We start from the raw sequence: 25,969 nt of genomic DNA on the forward strand, positions 1-25,969 counted from the left end.
CTAACCTCTGTCTTTTTTTGGGGGGGAAACAAAAATAGACACTTCAAAGTCAGAGATATGATGCAGACGTTTTTTTGTTTGTTTTTTTTGCTCTTAAGGAATTGCATCACAAAATACTCCGACTCCTCTGTTGATGCTTTGATCCAAGTCTTCTCCTTTCAATCCTGCAGCACCTTCTCAACCACGTGTTTGGGACCAAGAGGCAAAGGGAGAGGGCACTGGTAATTGCGGAAATAGTTATGTGATTTCACTAAGATATTCCACTTAAATACTTTGAGGCTCGTCTCATTGGAGCATGGCACTCGTTTAGACTTAATTGTACACCAGGAGTACATTTTAAAAAGCCTCTGCACACACAGCCGCCACAACCCCAACAGACCTAATTTATCAAAATGAAACATCAGGTTAGCAGCCCAATTCCTCAGACATTAAATGAATTACAAGGCAGACAATTTAATGAAGAGCAAATCTTTTATTCTAGCCGCAAACACAACACGACACATTCACATATCCTGGAGAAGACACCAGATGACCAACCAGTCCACCCCGCTGCCAAAAGAATACAGATCCCAGAGAAAGCAAGGCAGCTAATAGGTAGAAGGTGTGTGTGTGTGTGTGTGTGTGTGTGTGTGTGTGTGTGTGTAGGTGGCTAATTAATGGCAACGAGTCACAGTGGCAGTAACAGTTCATGGTGTTCTGACTGACAAAAAAAAAAAAAAAAAACATGGTCGGGAGGGACCTCAGAATAAAACGTGAACATCAAATCACGTCAAACTAAAAAAAAAAAGAAAAAAAAAAGAATGTGTCTTGAGAACACAGCTTTAATGATTTCAAGTCACTGGAATAGAGCCTAACAGGTCAGACCGTTTAGGCAAATAAAGTTGTGAAATCCTCTCTTAGAGGAGAACTATTTCAACTCAAAACTCATCTTCAGAACAAAATCTACCATGTGCAGACACGTGGGCTGCTGATGTTGTTTGTGGCACAGTCGCAATTGTGCAAGAAACAACATAATTCGAAAATAATTACACCTGTGAAATAAATAATATCTGATTATACATAATAAAAGGGAAATTAAAAAAAACCTTCGTTTTTGGTCAATTTCAAAACAGAGCTAACTAATCAGCGCTCATTAGTGTAAGACCGAAAAGTAAAGCAGCAGAGGGAGAAGAGAAGGAACTCTACTGTGTGTATCACCATACATGGAGCGGAAACCAACGCAGGTTCGATTGAGTCATAGACATGTACTCCCTTCTCTCACTCCCACACACACCCACCCACCCACACACTAACGCACACAATAACATCAGGATGAAGACGCGTGTGTTTAAATGCGCAGCTGACCTCTTCACACACATACACACTTTCACATGTTTCATAAACACCTGCCCTACACTAAAACACATTCAAGTGTCCATAAAAAAAAAAAAACCCTCAAGAATTACAAGGAAAAAAATATGACATTTTAACACAGGCTCTGGTGGCTTTACCTTTTTGGAAAACATGTCTAACTTATCTTGACAAGAACGAGGCACTGAGTCATTCATTCAGCAGGCCGAATCTAGACCCATAAGTTAATATTAAGTTACTTAATCTAAAGAGTCTCTTTGGGAAAAGTGTTTTTAAAACTGGAGACACATCAACAAACAAGACTAAATCACTACCTCTGTAGCTTAATATACACTACAGTACATGTAGGTGTAAAGATGTTGATGGACTTCAAAGCCTCCACACAGCTATTTGAGGACAGAGAAGTGACTAGTAACACATTTTATTTAGATCCGCTGTGGAGAGGCACTGCAGGCCCAGTTACCTGCAAGCACTTGTACAGGAGACCTTGGTGTATTTCAGCGCTAACAGAGGCTGCTCGCACATTGGTGTGATGATGTTCAGGCTGCTGGTGGCTGGAGCGCCCCTGTGTAGCTGCCGTTGTCATCAGTGAGGGTTCCTGTCAGGCTGCAGCAATCAGGTGTTTTAATGTGTGCATGTTGGAAACCCTGCAAAAGCATAAATGCAGTCTTTTAAACTCAGACAAGGAAACAGATCTCAACTTTTAAATGTAGGGTTGATCTACTGGATGCGAGAATTGACGCTCTCTTAGGAAGCCAAGTGAAGTTACCTCCAAGTACGCAGAGTGAAGAACTTATTGACTCTCATTGTAGATAATTGTAATGCTCGACCTAAATTTACAAACCCAGTGAAGATGGTCTATGGAAGGTACCTGCGGCTATCTTAATCAGTCTCCTCCTCCTGTACTGGGTCTTTCTGAGAGACGGGAACGACAGCCGTCCCTAACAAACCCCTCCTCACTATGTAGGGGCATGAAGGACCTGTGGGGATGTCTGCAAAACCTGTAGGACAGGAGATAGTGACCAGAGGAATAAATAAGAGGATTAGAGGAAAGTAGACGAGGGGCAGGAGTGTGACAGAACTAAAGTGCAGGTAAGGAGAGGAAGCACAGAGGTAAATGTCACAAATGACCGGGGAATCTGTTTTCTGTCTTTTTTAAACATTTGATTCCCATACTTCTTTCAGTGTTTTTTTTTTTTTTTTTTTTTTTTTAACCAAGCACAACTTTAAAAAGAGTTATAAAATAAAACACAATTTGTTGGCTTTGATTTCGGAAGGTGAACAACTTTAGTTTCAACAATAACAGGCGTTTTCCTCAGAGTATTAAGAGACATAAGCGGTGTAAATCGAGTCGCAGATTACTGCACTTTTTAAAAACAAAAACCACAGTTATCCATCATGGCAGTTTATATTTTTAGCATTCAAATTTGCCCTTGTTTTTAAAAGAATGACCAAAACTTTGACCTAAACACTGACCCATTATCAACACGTGCGAGATGTTTAACCTCAATGAAATGGAACAAAAAAAAACCTTGGTTGTTTTAGTGGGCTACATTCCCTGCAGACGTCCTAGAAAAAAAATCTACCTTTCATGACGACTTCAGGCAGTCCATACGGTTCATATTCTGTGTCATCGTATGCAGCCGACAGCTGCGTTCTGTTTCGCCGTATTCTTTCTGCAAGGCGCGCTGGATCAGCCGGGATGGGGAAAGAACCTGAAAACAAGATTTTGTCTCTCGCCTCCTCCTCAGATGGTGGCACAGGAGAAATAGGAGGGGAGTCCACCAAGTCTTCGTCTTCGTCTTCCTCAGTCTGTGTGCATGCACAGTGCAGTTCAGATGCGTTTAGAGATCTACAGGGGTACAAACTTGTCTCTGTTTGACTGCTGACATTTCTCATTCCCGTCTTCCTGACATCTCTCACGGAGGAGTCAGTGGTTATGTTGATTTCATTGGGTTTGGCATCAGGATGTCCCATGAGACACTCTGTGGGTCTGATTTGGCACGTTGAGGTCTTCTTGGGATCTTTGGTGGTGGGTTGTTGACTCGTTTTCTCATTGGATGTTGTGATAAGTTCAGTGTCTCTCTTGTCTTTGTACTGGGCTGGACAGGTATCTGACGGTTTGAACAAGCAGATATCCTGGTTTTCTTTTTCAGACTCCTAAAATAAAGACAAAATCAAACCAATTAGTGGCATACTTAAAAAGGTTTAAAAAAAAAAAAAGTGTGCTTATAACGAAGTCAACACTGGGAACGAACGTAAACTAGAGCACCAGCGAGAAGAACAGGGGTTTTTAGTTTTGATGCAAAGGGAACAGGTCTGCAACTTTCTTATAATTTCGTACAACTTTGCAATTTACAGTTAAACAAGCATTTAATTATAAATTTACCCATGAGATACTTTCTCAATTTCCCTTACAAGTTTTCCAAGAGCTCATCATTATTTCTTAAAGAAATAACAGATTTGTATGAAAAGCATAGGAAAAATAAATCCAGTCCTCAATCAAACATTCGTTCGCCCACCTTGTCAGTATCAGCAACGTGCTGACTGTTGTCCTCACGTGCTGAAGTATTTCTAGAAGGGTAAAGGCTTGGTTCTGAGACGTTGTTCTGCTGTAGTCTTGTCGTAACACAAGGATGAAAAAGACACAAGAGCTGTTAGCAGATGCAGAGGTTCGATGGTCAAATAAGCATGAGGTTCAGAATGTGTTCCGAGTACTCCCAGCATGAGAGAAAGTGTGTTACCTAGTGAACAGCATGCGACCATGAAGTTTGTTGGAAGTGCAGGAGAGGAAGACCTCATCATCTCTGATGACTGACACATGGCAAGAGCTTTGGGGGACACCTAAAGGTGCTGGCTTCTTAAGAGCCTGAATGTGGGTCTGACCCATCAGAGTCTGGCTGGAGATCTGGTCTGTGTCTGGATGGATCTGGTCAAATGATGAGGCAGGCTGAGAGGCCAGTCTCCAGACAGCCAGCTCCTCCGCCTGCTGCTGGGACTCCTCAGAGAGAGTGTGAAGCTGCTTCAACAGTGACACCACCTGGACAAGAAGGGAAACACGACAAGATTCAAAACACACAAGAAATGCATAGATGGCAAGACAATCTTAATTAGTAATCACTCTGTATTGTATCATGTCGGGTTTCTGCACCTTCTATTTACAATAGACAAAAAAAACTGGGTTGATTACATGATGTATAAATATTTAAGGGAGGATATGAATTCAACTTCTACACCCCATTATATACTTAATTAAGCTCCAAGTGATCCAGCGAAACAACATTTTTGTCTCTCTTGTTTGCTTCAACACTGAACTTTGATACCTGTTGCTGTAGAAGATTGATCTGATGCTGAGAAGCTGTTTCTGGCTCTTTGGCAGTCCCGACCATCCATTCATCTTCCCTTTCAAAATCTGGTCCCTCTTCATTAGTCATCATAGTTCTCATCAGTGACTGTTGTGTCCTTGCTGCTCTGGTATTGAGATCACTACTTCCTGTGCTTTGGTCTTGTTTGACTGGGTCTTGGTTGTCACTCTGAGTGCGTAGTGCTAAGTGGCTTGTGTTGGAGATCATCAAGGATTCAATTCTTTGTTTCAGAAGGTGATTCTCATGTTGGAGTGTGAATAGTTGTCGAACCACATCTGCTGATCTTCCAACTGGACCACATTCAGTCTCCCTCTTTACAAAACCAGAGGAGAGGTTGCTCTGAGGTTCCTCGGAGTCCACAGACACTTGATGCAGCGTCTCTGACAGCACAGATGCATTTCCCATTTCCTTACTGATAGATTTTTTTTCAGCATCAGATGTCACAGTCTCTGGTTGATCAGCATCTGTCTGTGCATTAGAGTCAGTCAGGGAGTTTGTGGTGAGGAGGGGGGCAGCCATCTTGTTTTCCTGATTGGGTTGAAGCTTTGAGGAATCCAGTGACTTCTCATCTTGCCTTTTCCTCTCCTGTCTGTCTTCTATTTGGCCTTTACTGTCCATCTCTTTGACCATCATCTCCTCCTCTCCCTCTTTTTCAGCCTTAAGTGCATTCAGCTCCTGCCTGCAGAGCTTCAGCTCTTCTACCTGCCCGAGGAGGGCGCTCTCCTTCTCCTGTAGCTCTGCTATAAGTTCTGTAATGTGTTGGCTCTGCTTCTCAAAACCCATAGTTAGCTGCTTGGTCTGATTTGTCACCTGAGAAAGAAAGAGAGGTAATGTTAAAAAAAAAAAAATCATGTCTGAACATAAAAATCAAGCGGTAACACCTGAATGTAATTATGTAGTTAGTGGTTTGCATTCAGACATGCAGCATGGATGAACACCCATTTTATATTCTGCAAAAAGTTACCTTGTCAAGTACACTACTGAGAGTAAAACTGTTGCTATTCAGTCAAGAAATTATGTTAATTTGTTTGCATTTTATCGCAAATACTTTTATTGGACCTGGGCTACTGAAGAATACCCACATTTTTACCTGTTTCTGAAGGGCTTTCAGTTTATCATGGCACTGGTTGGCTCGCTGCGTCTGCCTTGCATTTTCGCTCCGTAGTTGTTCTATCTCCTTTGTGAGCTCAAAGATGGTATTCTCCCTCTTCTGGTAGTTGGACAGTGGCTTTCTTTTATCTAGCTCATTTTGGGAAGTCGTGTCTGTCGAGTCTGAAACGACGTGCCCAGTTTGTCCCTCACTGTCTATGACTGTTAATTCTTCCTGGATCAGATCTGATGTTGCTTGAGATACAAGAGTGTTGCGCTGGTTGGTGGACTGGCAGAAGAGGAGATGCTGCTCCGGCGATGGGAGGAGCTTGTTGCAGTTGAGTTCATCATGATGAAGAGTCAGGTATGTTACCGGACTGTTGGCAGAGAGTTTCTGCTCGTCCAGTGAGTCTTCATTTCTGCTGCGCTTGAGTTCCTCAAGTTCTGCTTGAACTTCTGCCAGTTTCAGGCTCAGCTCCATCTTAACACCTCTTTCATTTTTGGTTATTTGATTCCACTCCTGCTCTTCTCTCTCTCTCCCTTCTTGTTCTAATGCCAGCTGGATCTTAACCTCTGCTAGCTCCTGCTTTAGCTGGATGTTAAGCTGAATCATTTCATTCTCTCTGTCTTCAGGAGCATTCTTTACTCCATCCTGCTCCTGGTCATCCATCTTCTTTTTTTCTATGTCCTCCCTCCCTTTCATCATCTCAGACTCCAAAGCACCCAGGGCCTTCTTCAACCTTTCTATTTCAGCCCTCTCGCACTCCAGCTGTGCCCTCCATTCCTTTTCCTGATCCTCTTTCTCCACAGCCTGGCTGGCATGTTTTCTGCTGAGCTGTTTCAGTCGGGTCCTGGCTTCTGCTTCAGCTCGTCGTTGAGCTTCAAGGTCCTCCAGTCGTCTCTGGAGTTCTTCACGCACGTCATGTAGCTCTGAACGCAGTACTGCATTCTCCCTCTGGAGGGCGTCGGAGGGCATGAACTTCTCAGCCATGGAAGAAGGGGTCTTAACCTCAGAAAGCATTGAACTGCATTTGTCACCATCTGTGAAATGAAATGTTGAAGACCTATTCGTCCCAGAGCTGTCACATTCCACCACTTCATTCTCAGTCTTGTCCTCATCAACATTTCTTCCTCTGTGTCTTTGTTTGTGTAAACACTCAGAGTCGGAGGAGACGAGGACAGTGATCTGTTCAGCATCAATGCCTTCTCCAGGTTCTCGGTCAGTGGGGTAAGAAGCTGTAATCTCTGCCCTTTGCTGTTCCTCTTGCCGTGCTTCCTCTTCTTTTCCCCTTCTCTGATCAGCTCGGTGAGCTGTAGGCGTCTTGGTGGTGGTTGATGTTCGTAATTGACGAGAGACAGAGGGTTGTGGCGAAAAGCTCTGACCACCAGGACAATAATGAATAGGCTGTATGGGTGCGGCTGGGGCAGTGTTTTGCTCTGAAGTTGAAACAAAGACAGCAGAAATAAAAGCTTATTATCACACATGTATGACAACAAATTATGAGTTGGAGAAAAAGCTCAACAGAACATTCATCTTTTTGGAAGTAAAAATATCTATTCTAGCACACTTCAACAGAAATACTGCAGTGTAGATATCTTATGTCCTCCACTCAGCTGAAACAAAAATGAGCATTAAACCAAAGACTTATTTTCCTTTATGTTAGTATTACAAAATATAATGAGGAATAAACTGGTAATATTTTTGACTGAAAAGGAAGATGATTAAAAGAGGTTTTTTTTTTAACTAGGCAAACCCTGATATTTGAGATGTATTTTGGCTGATGTATAATTATACATTATATTGGCTGATGTATTTTGGACCAACAGGGGGCAGAAATGTGTTCATTTACATGGTGTGCGGTACATATACTGCAAAGTATTTCTCACACTGTACTGCCAAAGATATTGACATCTAGCACACATCCCATGACCAATAATCGCATGGGTGTGTCCTCTCTCCTGTCCACACTGCTCAGGGTACCTTGCAGCTCATTGAGAAGACGCAGGGCATCTGCTCGCTCCTCTTCCAGTGTCCTCCTCGCTTCCTCCAGAGCTCGCTCTCTCTTCCTGCTCTGCTCCAGACTTATTGCCACACCCTCTGCTTCACGCATCGCTTCCTAATGGGTGAACACACAAATCATGTGTATAATTGCAGTCAAATGGGAGCTCTTCTTTTCATCTTAAGAACTGAGTTCATTTTAGTCATTTGCATATGTGTTAAGATCAATTAACCTGCTTCTGTGGTGTCTCTAAACAAACTAGTGCAGAATAATGTTATGAAAGCAGATCCAAAAACTGGGTCTTCACTTCTGCACCCAGTTTAAGATTTAGTCACTCCTAACTACAGGAGAAGCATGACTAAAAGATAAGGACTGTGAGCTACTGTTGGACTGAACTGTCGTGAACACAGTTTCACAATAAGCCACAGGTAAAGGTGTGTAAGTACATATGTTGTAAACTGGCAAACAACCCTGCAACTGCAAGTTTTATCTGAGATGCACTAAATCAAATGTTTGTATCTGGTATTAAATTTTATATGTGGTGAGACTCACTTTACTAGTTTGAAAGTTGTAGTTGGAATAATCGCCAGATTTGCTAACTGACATTATTTTTAAGCACAGTGAGATTTGATTGCCGGGCAAAGTGGCTGGTAATTGAGGCATGCTATAAAATTAATATTAGAAGAATGTTTTGGTTGCTTTTTAGGTCCTGAGAAATCCTCTCAAGTGTTGCTGAACAGCATCTGGATGATCAGAGAGGCATCTATTGACTTCTATTTACTTAAAATGTACATACCATAAAACTCAAACTGTATGACTGGCATATGGTACATTATGACGCTGTTTAAAAATTTACAGAGTTGGGTTCATCATAAATCCCCAGACAAGTTCATAAATAATTGATGCATTTAGACGGCTGGCACTTGACCGTCGCCAGCTTGTGTATGTTTATGTCTCACCGTCAGTTTGGCTTGTGTCTGCGCCTCCTTTTTCTGGCTGTCCTGCAGCTGTCCCTCTGTCCACTTCAATTTCTCCCTTATAGAATCCAACTCTTTATCCAGGGCCTGCTTCTGCAAAGAAAGCTATCACAAAATATAGTGTGACTCGATTGAAGGGAAAAGATGGAAGAGAGCAATTAGCAATCGACAGCAAGCATAAGCTGAGAGTCTCATGTGCCGCAGGCTGTAACTCATCTGCTTCCTCTGCTTCCCATCAGTGCTGATGAAAGCTTGTTAATCATCTTCTGCAATGGTGCACATGAGCATCTCTTTAAGAAGTGCAACACTTTAACGTACTCTATTAACCATTAAATATCAACATTTTAAATCTTCTAATCCCACAATTTTGTTATTATCTCTCACTTTCTTGAACTATCTTTTTACGACCTTTACTGTGTGTTATGCTGACATAATACCTGAGTAGAGCTATAAATGTATACTGGCAATTTAACTGTGTTGAATGAATGATTCATGGGTGTTTTTATCAGGGCTAGATGACTTACAAACAAAACTACAAACTAAAATGTATTTTTTAATGACGTCCAAAGAGCCTGAATCATACTGACCGACAAGTTCCACTTTATCTATTAGTGTCGTGTTCAAAAATACAAAATGCAATGAAATACTTGAGTGCTCTCTCAAAGTTAAGGGGTGAGGGGGCCTCAGATTTACCAAGGCAGGGGCATCAACGAAATAAATTTGGGAACCATAGAGCTGGACGATTTCAACATCTGATATGGATGAGTGTGAAACTGCACACGTACACATTTTATAAAGAAACTCAATCCAGAAAGAGCAATGCATTAGTTCACTATCAGTAGCCGAATGTCAATATGACCGTAGATGTTTAATTCAACACAAACGGTGCTGCCTCAATCGACTGTGTACTCTCTGAAGCCTTATCGGACATTTTAAGATATCATCTGAGTGGTTTATAAAGGCTTACATGATGCTTTTGAGTCAACACTGAGACTAAAATCTGGGGATTTGTTTTATTGAAGTTAGTATTACTGTGCTTCCGATCAAAGTAAGGAACACCACAGCGTTTCTTCATGTGTTTATGGCAAACAAATTTACAGAAAAAAATGAAAACCATGTTTTGCTATCGTCATGCAATTTGCTCAGAACATAGTTTCACACGGAGATTCCATTCATCTTCCCCCGCATGCTGCAGACATGGCTGCACGCCTCTCTTACTGAGAGTGCTGACTATATATGTTATAAGTTTGTTTCACGCTTCCAAAAGAAAAAAACCAAAGCACTCGCTTCTATCACACTGTCATTACCTTTGTTGCTCAACCTTGCCACTGGGGAGGAACCGAGAGGAGAGGAAAGGGACGAAGCGGAGAGGAGAGCAGGTGGGGGGTGGGGGGGAGAAAAAACACACACACACACACACACACAAACACAGAGTACAAGAGTGAAAAAGAGAGTGAGAGAAAATAACAAGGGCAAGAAGCAAGCGTGGGAGAAGTGAGATAAATTACTTGTGCCAAAGGTCAATAGATATACGTCCCTGGAGAATGAGGGAAAGGAAAGGACAGAGAAAGTAAAAGCAGAAGAGAGAGGCAGGAAACAGCTGAGAAAACAGGTCAGACACATGAAACCAACCGATGAACAAAATGTAGAAAAATCCTTTGGTTCTCAGTTTTGATTAAGAACAAATATATGAAAATGTACAGTACTCTAGGGAGTTTATTTATGTATTCCAGCGGTGTGTTCTGGTGCATACTGTACATATGTGTAATGGGTGTGTATGTACCTTGTCGGCCTGAGCCTGCAGGGCATTGTGAAGCGTCCTGGCCTGCTGGAGCTCCTGGTTCAGCTTGTTAACCTCCTGCTGATGCTGCTTCTCAAGACACTGTCTCTCCTTCTGAAGCTCTGTCAAATCCTGAAAAAAACACACACACACACACGCACAACAGAATCTGAGCCACCATCTTCAACTGTAAAGACGGAATATGGATTACAATTGTGTCCACGCAAATCATGTCAGTTAATTGTTGTTTCTCTTAGTGGAACAGCTTTCTTTGTTCGTCTCACCCTCTGATATTGCTTCTCCAACTCCTTGCTGCGTTGCTGGTGTTGCATTCGGCTGCTCTCAGCATTCTGCCTCTGACATTTCAACTCTTCTTGCAGCTGCTTGACCCTCTGCTCAGCTCCAGACGTCTGCAATGCACACAAACACAAAGTCTTAAAGATAGAAGGCCGTCTTGTGTTCGCAACTTTAAGTTCTTTGAGGATGTATGCCTGCACTTTATCACAAGTTCCAAGTTTTAGAGGCAAATTTCCAAATATGTGAGTTGTTCATCTGCTTATTAAATAAAAGGTCATTTCTCTGAACAGTTTAGCGATTTAAGTGGTGTGTTTTAACTTGAACTTTTATTTTTGCTTTCCTTACCTTGGTTTAATCTTGAAATGCTGATTAAAGGTAATCTATTTACCATCCGAACCAAAGTAATCACTTAACACAGCTTAGCACAATTACCCTTGACAACAAAGCAATTAAGTACTAATTAGAAGCCTCTTAGAGTTACACACCAGCACGCACACACAGTTTCAGCTCGGAATGGGACAAATAAACCATTTGCCAAATGAAAACTTTTCAAGACTCCTGACAATATAATATCTGGTGGACAAAGTGACACATTTCCAATGTGTTTTCCCTTTTCAGAGGAGCCAAAATATACATTTTTATAAATACTTTTCCTGTTGTGAAACACAGTACTTTTTAGAAGTATCACAGTAGTAGTGATGTCTTGTTACCCGTTCACTCTCCTGGGCGATTCGTGTGTGAGCCAGGCTGAGCTCATCACGAGCTCTCACCAGGCTGAGCTCTGTGGCGGTAACCTTCTTCTTGCTCAGCACCAAGTCATTCTGAATCGACTTCAACATCTCAGCCTTCGTGCACATCTCTTCCTCCAGAGAAGACACATGACTCTGCAGTTGTTGCAAAGATTCTGGTGGGTGGAACACATGTACTTGTTAAAAAGCTCATTCGGGTTTGATATTAAAAATTGTTTAACTTGATACTCCAATGAGGTTGTTATACGTTGTTATACTAAAATAAGCATGAGTTCCGAAAAAATTACTGAGTCAAAGAGGAAAAAGGTGCCACTGGAATCTAAACCAGATGAAATATTGGTGCAGGTATTGTACCTATTAGCTTTGCAATATCCTTGTAGGTATCTAAAAGTTACACTGACAAAGCTGCAACTGCAGGACAAAAAACAATGCTCATCACATTACCAAGTTAAATCTTAAGGCCTTCAGTGTCCATACTAAAATCGGTTAACCAAAATTCCAAAGTGTGTGTGTGTGTGTGTGTGTTATTATGAAATAATAAGATTAGAGAGGTGTGATAATTATTTAGTTTTTAAAAAAAACGTGTGTGAGATACTAACATTATAGAGGAGGGGCACACAAATATCCACAGTAGATTATAAAACTGCACCCCCACCCCCCCCTCCCGTGTCTCAACAGTGTGTGCACGCACATGCAAACACAGATAATGGAGCTAAGACACAGGAGAGACTTATTTCACAATTATTAAGAGCTGCCCATCATCAGTTAGCCTGAGAGCAGGCAGAGGCGTATCCGGCCTAGCCAGAGATTTCTGCACAACTATTATGTAACAAGTGTTGTTTGAGGTTACACAGCTATTTATAAACTAGCTGGTTATATACTGATTTTACTCTGGCCTGTATGGTAGCGCAAACAGAGCAATAACTACAAAGCTCTTCTTACTAAGGCCAAGTCTGTAAAATCAGTTACTCTGGAGCTATATTTCAAATGCTATTCATAACAAACTTAACATAAATGTACACAATGGAGCGTCTTCATTCCTACAGTGGCTCTTTTATACTGTGAACAAATACACCATGCTAAAACCAACAAAATATTAGCTGTGCAAACCAGAATGGCCTGCACAGCCATAGATATTTAAAATCCTAACATCTTCAAACACTCCCACGAAAGAGCCACATTTATACAGAGCGTCAAGATTTTCAGCCTATACATGCTGGGTCTTTTTTAATGGCTTTGGCTTACATTAAAAATATAGAGAGAGTAATATCATTCATATAGTTTTTCAGGCCCTCCAAAGCCACACTCTGGTTCCTAACATTGCAAACAGTCTAGACAAAGTTCTCCGGGCCAGTCAGTTTGCTGGACATCCTCCAGGAAAAATTTAAGAGCAGCTACATTTAAGCTTTTGCTGCTGTGGCCCCTGGACCTGAAACAGGCTCCCTATTGAGGTCAGTCTGGTCAACATTGTTGACTGCTGTGACCAAAATCTGAAAATCTATTTATGCTTACAGCTAATTTATTGATTTCTGTCAAACCCTGCATCAGACCTGTGACTACCATAACTAATTAAAACATAAATTGTGTGTTTGTGGGCATTTATATTCTCAGACCTCATATGGTCAACACATATAATGCATGGCAGCCCAACTCACTGTCTGCTTGTGTTCTTGGGTCCTTCTCCAAGGGTCCCAGCTCTGACTGGCCTTGACTGATGGCATCAGCACTGGGTGTCTGGGGAGAGGATGGGGATTGTCTTCTGGCTGCTGCTCTCGAGTCATCCCGTTCCCACGGAAACACAGCCAAGGGAGTAGAGAATGAGTCCGAGTGGTCACACGGGTGTCGGTGGGGTGTGCTCTTGTTTTGTTGTCGTGGCAATGAGGCAGTAGGCATGTCTGAGAACTGGAGACGCTGCTGAAGGGAAGACATTTTAGAAAAAAAGTATAAAAAAAAGGAAGTGATCTTGAAGAGAATAGAAACATGACACAATTCAGCACTGACTACAAGTCTCGATGGCTAAATCTCTTCAATTTGATTAAATTCATTATTTTGCTGAAGAATTGCTTGTTCCTGTAGATTCATGACACAAATCAGTCATTTGTGATAATACCAAACATATCCTTGTTAAGCGAGCTCTGAAGAATGGTAAAGATAACAAGACTAGGGGTTATCGTTATTCTGCATATATTTTGATTTTATATAAAACAAACAAACAAACGCGTTGAATATTTCCTGCCATAGTATAAATAACAGAGGATGTGTCTTCTCCTGGCTGACGGAAGGAACTCTATATACTTTGCTGAATCAAGGATCAAAATTATTCAGTTACGTTGTTAAGGTCTTAATTGCTGGTAATTAGAAATAACATGAAAGAAAGTGAGAAGGAAACGAGTAGCCTTCAACAGACAACAAAGTGACCCAGATCCTACAACTACTGAACAACTGTTTCTAGCTAAATCTAAACAGTTTCCAGGGTCCCACCAAAAATGCAGGTACTTACTCGGCTGTCGTGCGCCCGGTTCTTTCCTTCATCTTGTCGTCTCTGCCGCTCTTCCTTTCGGCTTTCTAAAGGACAGAAACACAGCATATGGAGTGGACTTAGTAAGAAGTACCTAAACTAACCACCAAAGCTGACAGGAACAACAGCAGAAGCAAAGTGATTTCATGAAAGAAGAGGAAAGAGAAAATCCAACAGTCCCCAGGGAGAGAAAGGTTGGGAAAGGACAGGGGCTCAGGGAGTTCTCAGCACATTTGGGACTTTGTTTATGTTTCCATTTAATTTTCCACACTTTACAGGAAAATCAGAAGATAGACCATCTGTGAGAATAAACACCAAAGTCATAAATGTTCAGGACTCTACCATTGTGTTCCCATGGAGAGGTTGTATTCCAGCAGGGTGTTGAGAACAGGGAGGTGTCTTGTAACCTGCTGCTGTTCTGCAGCTTCTCCAGCTCTGCCTCCAGCCTGCCAGTAGAGGAAAGGGCATCAGTGTGGGTACAGAAAAGTGAAAGTTTGAGCAGACACCCAGGCCTCAGTGCTGGGCTTGCGAGATAGACAGGAGCTGGGTCTGGCCTGAGAGTTGAATGTGTTGAATGATGATGCAGTAAAATCTCTGATTTAAGTAGAAGAACACAGTGTGTTTTTTAAAATGGTCATGGAAAAGGCTGCAGGAGAGCTGCTGTGTTTTCTGATGACATGTGTGTCAAGTATTTTATTACTGAATCCTCAATCTGGGACACTAGAGCTCATTTCTAAATCAAGATTATTGACTTTCCTGTTCTAGGTTTGTACCTCCAAACATACTTCCTACTATCTACCAGCTTCAGAGGGTGTAAAGACAGACTCCTGAGCTGTCAGGAGCAGCTGACGGTGCCTCCATCCATAATGGATCAAGTCTGTCTAAATCCAAGTAACAGCTGTTGAATGAATAATATTTCACTGTGAAATTTTGTTTGAATACCACCAGGATACTGGTCACAGATAAAACTTGACGGAGCTGATTCCCACTAGTACTGACCTTTTAACTTCCTGGGTAAGTTTGTTGCTGAGTGTGTGAGCAGCGTCTAGCTGGCCCTCCAAAGAGCATACTTGGGCCTGCTTGGTCTGAAGCTCTTGGGACAGGCGCTCGCTGTTGGTTGCCACCACCATGTTCTGCTTCTGAACACACTGGAGCTCCCTGTGCAGGGACTGGAGCTCCGCACGTACCTCTTCATACTAAGAGAGTTGCAAGGGAGGGGGAGAGATTTCAGTTATTAATGATTTGAAAACAGACCCTCAGAGAGACATAAAGGTTGGGAATCAATGCGAGTGGCTCGGTGATACAGTGTATCTCAAATATTCAAACAAAATCTGAAACAAATTTTGGTGCAATGCTGTTGACCGTCTCCAGTTAAAAATGAAATTAAGTTTGTTTTTTAGTAATGTGTCAAAGGAAGACAATAGATGAATATGTGCTTGTGGGTTTGAGTCTGTGCAAATTTTGAGCTAGATGCTAAAAAGCTCTTAATGCCGGCGTTAACACACAAAATGTTTATAATGGTTGCCGTCTTCAATCAGTATAAGAGCATGCTAACATTTCTTGTTAGCACTGACCATAAATTACAAGAAAGGCTGTTGGAAATTACATAACTCTGGTCTTAAACCCAAGCACTAGACAACCGGAAGAAATCACGAGATGACAAAGTGCTGTATCAAAAAGGGAGCCAATGGGATTAGGATTCTTGCCTTAACAATGTTTGTCACATACATTATTAATGAGAGACATTTTTGACTTGATGAAGCTAAAGGAAGGATCATCACAGCAAATTACGACAAATAATCCTTGCCAAACTTGCAATGGGATTGCAAAACTGTAAGCTTCATTCCCAGCATGTCTAAACAAGCTGTCATGGAACCTCTTTAATTGATGCTAGAATATTTCACTCAAGACTAAAGAGCTGGAAGAACCGATGGACCAAAAACCCTATGTGTGACTTCCATGTGATTAATTTTCAAGAACAAAGTGTGTGAAATGTACAGGAAACATAATCAACTCCAAGCCTCAGCTCTGCACAATAATATTTCATTTTTGAATATATTGTTGTGGGATGTGTCTCGTTGAATGTGTGGTCCAGGCAGCTCAGTGTGTGATTGGGAGTGAGTGAGTCTGTGCACGCGGCTGGAAGAGGCGCGCGCTGCCGCTTTGTACGAGCCCGGAAGAAAGAGAGAGCCGGAACCAGCGCGTGAGTGAGACGAGTGGAATGAATGGAACGGTGACCGGGACAGGTAGCGAGTGATGTATAGTGCAGCCAGTTAATAAACCCCGTCTCTTCGGCAAAACGGCCTCCCACTTTTTGTGTGTGTGCTGCCGCTTCAACAAGTGTGGAGTCAAGTGTTTTATGGGAGTTAGCACCGAAGGAAGCTACGGTACTGCGGCCGTGGAAAAGATGGATCTCCACTGTGTCTCCCGACCACGGTCAGGAACAGAAGCAGGAAAGGTTAACACTGGCGGCCACGAAGGGGACCCTCACGTTATAAAAAGAGTGGTGAGCACCGAATATTTAAGGACAATAACGGCTGGAGCCGAGTGACCGCATTGTAACTGTGATAGCAGCTAAGCTAACATGGCGGCCGCTCGCTACCCTCCCGATGTGTACGGAATAGAAACAGTGCTCCAATCCTTTTGTGCCATTAATCCATGTTAAAAATGAACAAGATACAGTACATGCTTATGAATGTAGGGCGGAGAGAAAACGTGAGCCCTACAACCCCTTTCTGCATGATGAAAGCTCCACTAGCACGGATGCTAACGGAGGAGTTTCGTTGACATTGGTCGGCAGCCTCGCCTCGTCTTCCACCACAAATCCCTTCCTCGGAGCTGACAGCCAAAGTCAAGGCGCCGCGGGAGGACAAGTTGTCTACATGCTCCTATACCCTGCCCCAAACGTGCCATTGAATGTGCATTATGTAGACACAAACCCATTTTCCATGGCTCACATGGGAAGTTTTGTGCATAGCACACTAGTTCCTCCCAAACCAGACGTAAAAACACTTAGCATGTTGTACCCTTGCATTAACAAAGATGAGACTGTTAAATATGGACATGCTAAATCAAAGCATCCTTTTTATTCATTGCGCTCTGTGCCCCGTCACTCTTTTCCATCAGATAGTGATGAGGACTACAACCTCAGGGAGCGAGTACCCATTCTACGGGCTGGACAGTATGATGGCAGCACACCATGGGGAGTTTCTTCACAGATTTGAAAGTTGTGCAGAAGCAAGCCACTGGTCAGTCAAAACCATGGCCATCCAGCTGAAATTCTGCCTCACTGGAGCCGCAGGCGCCATTGTGCACAGGAACCCTCGCTCATCCAGATGGGATTACCACCGCTTGCTGGAGGAACTCGTAACTGCATATGACCCTTCTTCAGATCACGCAACAGCTGTGGCGGTGGAGCTGAGGCAAAGACCAAGCAAACCTGGTGAGGCTTTCCATGTGTTCAGAGATTAAATTTATGGGAAAGTAGCCATAGCATATGGAGATTGGTCAGAGGCAGAGCAAGATGCTATGGCTGTCGAAGTTTTCACAAATGGCCGAGGTGATGCAGAACTCGTCCAAAGACTGTTAGAAAAGCGCCCAGCCAAGCTAGCCAGAGTTTATGAGATAGCCCATTGCCTTGAAACCACAAAGAGAGCTGCATCATATGTCACCAGTGCCATGCAGCCGGGGGCCGGTAACCTTGCTGAAAGCAGGCCCCGGGCCACTGTTGTCAGAGGAAGAGACCTAAATAAGCCTGTAAGTGCCCCTAAACCAGCACCTAGCTCCTCACCCAATCATTTTCCCCCATGCACATTTGCCAAAACACTAAAGCAGCACAAGAACATTAAAAAGGGTAACATTCGCTGCCATAACTGTGATGGTCGAAGGAATGCAAAGACTTTTGCTCAAAGCACCCTCCATGGAAGGCCGCAGCCCACTGTGCTCCACTTTAAGAACTGAAATCGTGAGATGAGCATCCATTTGCGTGTATATGGGGCAGAGGTGTGTGAAGTCTTGGACAGTGGAGCACGGAAGAGGATGCTACCCCTCCACCATTACAGTGCCATCCACCAGGACATGAGACCCCCACTTCAGTTAACCGGTGTAGAGACTTTGCACAGGGTGGGACCGGGAGATGTACTGGTGCTTGGTAAGGCCAACATAACAGTCAGTATCAACAACCATGGCCTTGAAGTGGACTTCCTCATAGCGGGCAATGAAGTACTGCTTGGCCACCCTTTCCTTAACCAAGCTGAGGCCCGCCTTGATTTCGGTAAGCACCGCATAGTTCTATGTGGAGAGGAAGTACCCTACTTTCACCCAGAAACTGCCCAAAAGTCACACACTGTGAGAGTGGCCATAACTGTAGTGGTTGAACCCGGATGGCTGTGCATGGTAACAGAGCATATCAGGGAGACATGATGCTCAGTCCCACAAAAGGCTTTGTGGAGAAGCAAAAAATACTGATTGCCAGGGTCCTGGTTGAAGCTCGGCCCACCAATGTTGTCCCACTACGCCTCTTTAACCCTAGCAACAAGGCTGTCACCATCAAAGAAGGTGCCATTGCGGGCGTCCTCCAGCCAGCCAAAGCTCTACCCTCACTCAGCGCCCCAGCAGAAACAGTCCGCCCAGACAACTTCCCTGCAGTTCCAGAGCACCTTCAGGAGCTCTATGTCCAGAGTTCCACGGACCTCAAAGATGATGAAAAACTTGAACTATCTAACCTGTTGTGTGCCTATGAGGGTGTCTTTTCTAGGGGACCTGGTGACCTGGGCCGGACCAGTCTCACACAGCATGACATAATAACCTGGCCTGGAGCTCCAGTGAAGCAGATAGATCCCTCGTCTGCTGGCTGGGGAAAAGCAGTCACACGCAGACCAGCAGATCTGTGAGGGTCTCCAGAGTGGCCTGGCCACCCACATCCACAGCAGTTGGGCCTCACCAATTGTTATGGTGCGTAAAAAAGATGGGACTTACCGCCTTTGTGTGGATTACAGGGCACTCAACGACCGCACCATCACTGACGCATACTTGCTCCCACGCATCCAGGACACCCTGGACATTCTCACCACAGCCAAATGGTTCAGCACTTTGGACCTTACTTCAGGCTATTGGCAGGTGGAACTGACACCAAGAGCCCGCCGGGTTATGCAATGTGCCAGCGACGTTCCAACGTCTCATGGATCGTGTCCTGGCTGACATGCAGTGGGAGACCTGCCTTATCAACCTAGACGACATCATCATGCTGGCCAGAGACGTGCCCGAGATGCTGCAGCGGTTGAGCCAAGTGTTTCAGAGACTTCAACAAGCGAACCTCAAACTGAGGCCAGCCAAATGCTCTCTGTTCCACTGCAAAGTTGCCTGTTTAGGTCACATTGTGTCTGAGCATGGTGTGGCCACTGACCCTGCAAAGATCCACTAAGTCCAAGCTTGGCCCCCTCCCACATTGGTCCAAGAGGGTAGACGTTTCATTGGCCTTGCCTCTTATTACCGCAGATTTGTAAAGGACTTTGCTTCCATTGCCGAACCGCTACACAGTCTGACAAGGAAAAATGTATTCTTCCAGTGGCGTGCAGAACACCAAGCTGCCTTTGACATGCTTAAGCACCTCCTCACCACTGATCCTGTCTTAGGCTACCCACTGGATGATGGTGAAATGATCCTTGACACGGATGCTTGTGACACAGGTATTGGCGTCCTATCACAAATACAGGATGGTGCAGAACGTGTGCTGGCATATGGAAGCCGCAAACTGGCCAAAGCCGAACAAAATTATTGTACCACGAGACGAGAGCTGCTAGCTATTGTTGATTTCATGACACAGCTGGACCCCTCACAGCAGAGAACCACGAGTCACATTGCAGTTCAGTGCGATTTGGACTCCGACACCAGTTCCCGGTTGCTGAGTCCAGTGGGGGTGGAGTCATGCACAACAACTGCAGCTGTGAGTCTGGTGGGGGTAAGCATAAACAACCCGACCAATTCAGACACTAAAACAGATACTATCTATGTGACCAATACAAACGAAACCACACTGTTTTCTGGCTGGATTATGGAGGAGTTGCGCCAGGCCCAAGCTGTCGACACAGGCATTGCACCAATCAGAGCTTGGTTGGAGGCCATTAATGAGCCAGCCAAGGGCGCATATCAAATCAAAAGTATTCCAGGAAACGTGTCATCTGTCTGGCATCGAGAAAACACACACGACACCATTCCAAACACAGTCTGACGGCCAAGTTGAACGTTTCAATGCCACACTTCAAAAGATTCTAGCTTCAACTGCAGAGCGCTGCCATTGGGGTCTAATGATACCATATGCAGTAATGGCCTATAGAGCTACCAAGCACAGTGCCACAGGTTTCACACCCAACTACATGATGTTCGGATGTGAAATAAGTGAGCCAGTGGACCTTGTAGCCGGTTTGCCACTAGACTCTGATGTCGCACCGTTAGCCCCAGAGTATGTGCTACAAATGTGAGAGTGGCTGGAACTGGCTCGCAACATCACTCTGGAAGCCCTGGGTAGTCATTCACACATGCTAAAAGGCAATATGATAAGAATGCCTGTTACTGCTAGTACAAAGTCTGAGATGCTGTGTGGTATCTTGTCAAGGGAACACGTCATGTCAAAAACAAGATCAAAAGGTTCCTCCCCCCTTATGAGGGACCCTTCATTATGGGACAGTTGGATGATCTAGTCTACCGGATCCAGAAGAGCCCCGGAACCAAAACCAAAGTTGTCCACCATGATCAGCTGAAGAAGTACAGCAGCCATGAGCCCCTTGACAACACCTGGGTCCTGGACCAAGCCCAGGACTGGATGCCCTTGGAGATTCTGCCACCATATGTGGACGAGGACCCAGCAGACCAGGACCCTGGGCTCCACAATCTTTTTTCTTTTCCCTCCTGGGATGGCCCCAGCAGCTCCCGGCCGCCTACTCCATCTGCTGATGATTCCTTCAGGTCTTTCTTCATCCACTTATTCCCATGTGATACTTGACCATGGTGGGTTGCGGTGGGAGAACCACACAAACAGGCTCAACAAGTGTCCCGGCCCAGACGTTAGCGAAGAGGACCGGGCCGGTACGGGGACTGGATCACTGAGCTCTAACTGTTCATATTTGCACTAGAAGCTTTACAGGTCACATTGTACTCTAGTTTTGTTAACATTGTTCTATGCCGTTGCTAAAAGAAGCAATTTTTCATGGTTTACCATTGTTTTTTTTTAAGCTAAAGAGGCAATATTCTTATATGCTTGCACTTTATTCCTTCTGAATGTATGTGTTCTGATTACAAGATCAGTTAGTCAGTGTCTCACCCGGTCGCCAGAGAATTGGTGTGAAAGTGTAATGTGCTCTTTTGTTTAATTAGAGACAATTGCATTTCTATGTTTACTCAGTCTCGTGTACACTGCTAATTGAGCTAGGTTTACGGGTTTATCACTGTATAGGCACTTGTTATACTACCTACCTATTTGATCTGTGCAATATGTTTGACATAGCTACCTCTTCACATATTTTCTAGGCCTACAAATATAGAGATTGTGTACCAATTTTATGTGTTGTTTCGATGGACTGGAATTAGTGTTAATTGCCAATCCATGGTGGGGGTAGTGTTGTGGGATGTGTCTCATTGAATATGTAGTCCTGGCAGCTCAGTGTGTGATTGGGAGCGAGCGAGTGTGTGCACGTGGCTGGAAGAGGCGCGCGCTGCCATGTTGTACGAGCCCAGAAGAGAGAGAGCCGGAACCAGCACGTGAGTGAGACAAGTGACATGAATGGAACGGTGACCGGGACAGGTAGCAAGTGATGTATAGTGCAGCCAGTTAATAAACCCTCTCTTCGGCAAAACGGCCTCCTACTTTTTGTGTTGTGTGCTGCCACTTCAATGAGTGAGGAGTCAAGTGTTTTTATGGGAGTTAGCACCGAAGGAAGCTGCGGTACTTCGGCCCCGGAGAAGACGGATCTCCCCTGTGTCTCCCGACCACGGTCAGGAACAGAAGCAGGAAAGGTTAATCATATGAATATTTCAAACATTTTTGTGTGAATAACTACTTCATGTAAGAACCAATATGGCTGCTTGTACCTTTGCAGTTTGTTTTTCATGGGTGGCATGAATGTTGTCCAGCTGCAGCTGTTTCTGCTTGTTCTCTCTGGACAAACGCTCCTGATGGATCTGCAGTTCCTTTACCTTTTGCAGGACACGCCCAGACAGTCCCACTGTCCAGTCCTCCTCAGCCCAGCTCATGTCACACTGCTTTGGCCTGAAATCAACCATAAAATAAAGGCATTTAAATCAATTTCAAAGTTTGGATTGGACATTTGTGTACTGGGCAGTATGCTGAGGCCTATTCCAGTCGTAACTGACAGACAAAGAACCAGACAGCTGGAGCCATGGGCGTCAGCAGCTGGAGTGAAGAAACCAGCAACACACAGTCAGAAACAGAGGAGGCACACGCCTGTTGACTAGGCTATGGTGTGTTGTGTGTTGTGACAGTGAATCCAATCCATACCACATCTATACACATCATCTGCTCCTCTGACTGTAAGTCCTGCCATGAATAAATTATGTTGTTATGGCTGCGATCTCTCAGGGAGACACTTGGTTGCCACGGCTGGGCAGCTGTGACTCAGTGTTATCCAACAGACCACTTGTTATTTTCCAAGAGTACTTGCCTCTCAGACCTGTACAGGAAAAGATATATATTCATATAAACATATGCTGTGGTAAATACCAGCTAATTTTCATAGGGAAGCACAAGCCATTCTAAAAGAGTGCCGAAATAAAGAAAGGCCTAATTAGAATGGCCTGACCGAACCTGTAGAGGTTAATTCTGAACTCGGTCTTGACATGTTCCAGCTGCAAGGCTACTGACACAATAAATCAAGTCAAACTAATTCCCTATATACTTGCAGGTGTCACAGTTTCTGTTACTGAGGTCAAGAATGACATAACTATCTTACTGATGACAACAGTTTACAACAAGAACCTCACAAAAACCCTCAAGTTATGAGACTGTAAACCCAAATGTTACAAAGTTTGTACCTGTATCTTATTTCACTAGACTAATATTAAACATTGTGTTACTGAGAACAGAGGGCTGTTAAATTCTACTTTTGTTTGTTTGTTTGGGGCAGCTATTGGTAGGCTTGGTATCATTTGAAATGTATTGACACCAATAGCATTCAGATGATGACTAATGTTCAGAAGACAAAAGTACACCTTTACAATGTTGTCAAGTGAGCATTTAACAAACATTAACATATTCTTATTACTAGTATTCACTTTGTTAACCTAATAGATTTGGCATCTATGCAGGCTATGACTGGTTAGTATGAATCTTACCAGCTGACAAAACATCAGAACAGAATGAAATGGTCTGGGGGTGGGGGGGGGGGGGGGGACCCTCACACAAACTGTAACATCATGGCTAAAATTGGGTATTGAGATTTACTGATATCTATAAACGCCCTGCTTGTCGATTCCTTCTTTGAATTAAGTTTTTTGATCACTTGGTCAAAAGTTGACAACTTTTTCAGTGGCACCAACATAATTTCAAGCCTGATTATCGATCGTATTTGAATCTATAAAGAGTTAATCAGATTCGGTTATGCTGGACCAGCGCTTGTGACCTCTCGCCACATTTAGAAGGATCAATACCACCCTCACTGGTCCCATCTGACTGACTGTTCGTGAGGTGGCTGGAGCCGTCAGGGGAGGCACGGCCACCCCGGCCTGCGCTATTGTCCATGTCTGATCACAAAGTTCGACCACAGCGAGCGGCACCTTCCTCAGAGCGACTAGCCGAGTGTCACGTCCACGTCCATCTTCCGGATCAGTACCGGGGGGTAAGCCAGCTGACAAGGACATCGCTAACGGTTGTCGGTGTTTCTCTGTGGACACCGGCCCCCCACAAACAATCACGCGAGCCGTGGTGCTACAAGCTAACCCCGTCACTGACGCTACTTACCATTCACTTTGGAGTGACGAAAGGGCGCGAGAGAGGCTCGCGCTGAGCGGCTAACGAGTTCCCCACGATGCCGCTCTTTCTAACGACTTTTCCGGTGTCCTTTATTATCATCAAACAACAGAACCGTTTATCGTCTGGTGACAGTTTTCACACATCCGGGAATTGCCGCGCATCCCATGCAGCTGACAAGCCAACTGTGACACAAGTCTTTTGGCACGAGTAGGGGCGGGGGTTAGTGACGTAGCAAAGGGAATGTTTTGGGAAAAGTCCTCGTGGCGGAGACTGAACCTCTGATGACCCCTAGCGACTAGACGGCACTTCCTGCTTCACTGCATTTGCCTCAAACAGAGGCGTTACAAAGTACAAAATCTCTCTCGTGACGCATAACTTGATGAATAAAATTTCTAAAATGCGACAGCTTACTTTACCCCGTTTTATTTTTTCCTATCGCTCCAGTGTCAGGGTTTAAACGTCTATACTTTTTGCTCATAAATATATTTGAAAGATTCTCCACTGAAGTACAGACATACAGTACTTCAGCCACTACAAGATTATACTTGGTGTGGATGGACATGACCATGTTATTTCCCTCCTCCTTTACTAACTAAGCAGAAGACTCAGTGCCAATTTCGGATTTTAGGATTTCATTAAGACTCGCATTAGCTAATGCGGAAAATCCGCTACTCTGCTTCAGGTCCACATTGCAACATCAAAACATAACAGCAAGTAAGATATTTACATAGTATTGGCAACGTAAAAAACTTAGATAATTATTATGATGTAAAGATTAAAAAAAATACGTTGCAATATTATTACTACACATTGACCTCTAAACATATTCTTTTTTCATAATATATATCCAAATACACATCCTTGTTACTTCAATATTCTTATTTTATGTCATAGAGAATTCAATTGATTTTGCCTGTATATTGTGTATATTGGAATATGCATTGCCTAAGTATATATTTAAAATACACAGAAACTCCAGGTACTGAAACCTTACAGATTATTTATGTAAAGTTATAAGATGTACAAAAAGGTGGTTACGGGCTCAGAGCTAATAGAAGATGTTACTTCACCAGTTTAGTTTGTCTCTCTACAGTAGCTTGGGGGAAAATATGACTGAAATTTAAAAGAAATTATAGAGTGTAGTAATAAGATACCAAGCAAAATACAACTAACCTCAAACCAAACATCTGAATGTGAATGTCCCATTGTTTCTTTTATTATTTACACTCTTGCGTTCAGCTGTCACAAAGATGTTTATATGACCTTAGAATACAGGAAGAGCCAGCCATGTAAATGTAACCTTGAAGCAAATGGCAAGTTTACAAAATCTCAGGCTCAAGGTCCAGTGTCATGAGCATGGACTCAGTAATGTATAACACTATTAAGTGAATGAAGAACACATGAAAAATATGCTTTTGGGGTTAAATATCGCTTTAAACTTGCCTGTCAAGGTCATTCTGCCAATTGTGCATGTTGTTGTCGGATGTATATGACATGCTTTAGGGAACCAACATTTCCCCTCCAACAACAGCAACTTGTAGGCAGCTTTAATTAGATTATAATCACTACAACCACCTCTTCCATGTATGCTCTGGATTTGATTGTAATCTGGGATTTGGTGGCTCAGTGCTGAGCCGTGTGGAAACCCAGAAAATAGCCTGCAGTTACCTCTGCAGACAATATCATACGCTAGCTAGCGAGACAGACTATTAACACCTGACTGTTTGAGGTGTGAGAGTGAGGGTTTATGTCAGTAGTTATGTCATTCTTGGCCAAAAACAACCTTGTACTTATATGTGTGTTTATATGATGACAGTTGACGGAGTAAGAAACTTTACACTGACATTAAAACTGTTATTTTT

General features: G+C 43.6%; 1 protein-coding gene across 3 annotated transcripts; it reads right to left on the reverse strand.

The window, feature by feature from the left end:
• Positions 1 to 474: 474 nt before the first annotated feature.
• On the reverse strand, positions 475 to 24,312 carry LOC147251254 (uncharacterized). 3 transcript variants are annotated; one of them, XM_086221779.1, is made up of 19 exons: positions 24,096 to 24,312; positions 22,638 to 22,809; positions 22,211 to 22,388; positions 15,125 to 15,321; positions 14,468 to 14,571; positions 14,108 to 14,172; positions 13,263 to 13,518; positions 11,569 to 11,762; positions 10,846 to 10,971; positions 10,565 to 10,693; positions 8,764 to 8,886; positions 7,786 to 7,921; positions 5,806 to 7,241; positions 4,674 to 5,525; positions 4,095 to 4,390; positions 3,873 to 3,969; positions 2,937 to 3,510; positions 2,222 to 2,351; positions 475 to 1,997 (listed from the first exon to the last, which is right to left on the reverse strand). In XM_086221779.1, the coding sequence occupies exons 2-18, from the start codon at positions 22,640 to 22,642 to the stop codon at positions 2,233 to 2,235; spliced, it is 4,887 nt and encodes a 1,628-aa protein (XP_086077905.1). In that variant the 5' UTR covers positions 22,643 to 22,809; positions 24,096 to 24,312; the 3' UTR covers positions 475 to 1,997; positions 2,222 to 2,232. The 3 variants fall into 3 exon arrangements, with proteins under 3 accessions (XP_086077905.1, XP_086077904.1, XP_086077906.1); XM_086221778.1 differs by having other exon boundaries at positions 13,263 to 13,521; XM_086221780.1 differs by lacking the exon at positions 22,638 to 22,809 and having other exon boundaries at positions 13,263 to 13,521.
• Positions 24,313 to 25,969: the final 1,657 nt, after the last annotated feature.

Source organism: Aulostomus chinensis, chromosome 13 (assembly GCF_037954235.1).
Source record: "Aulostomus chinensis isolate RoL2024-O1b breed Wild chromosome 13, RoL_Achi_v1.0, whole genome shotgun sequence".
NCBI classification, from domain to species: domain Eukaryota; kingdom Metazoa; phylum Chordata; class Actinopteri; order Syngnathiformes; family Aulostomidae; genus Aulostomus; species Aulostomus chinensis.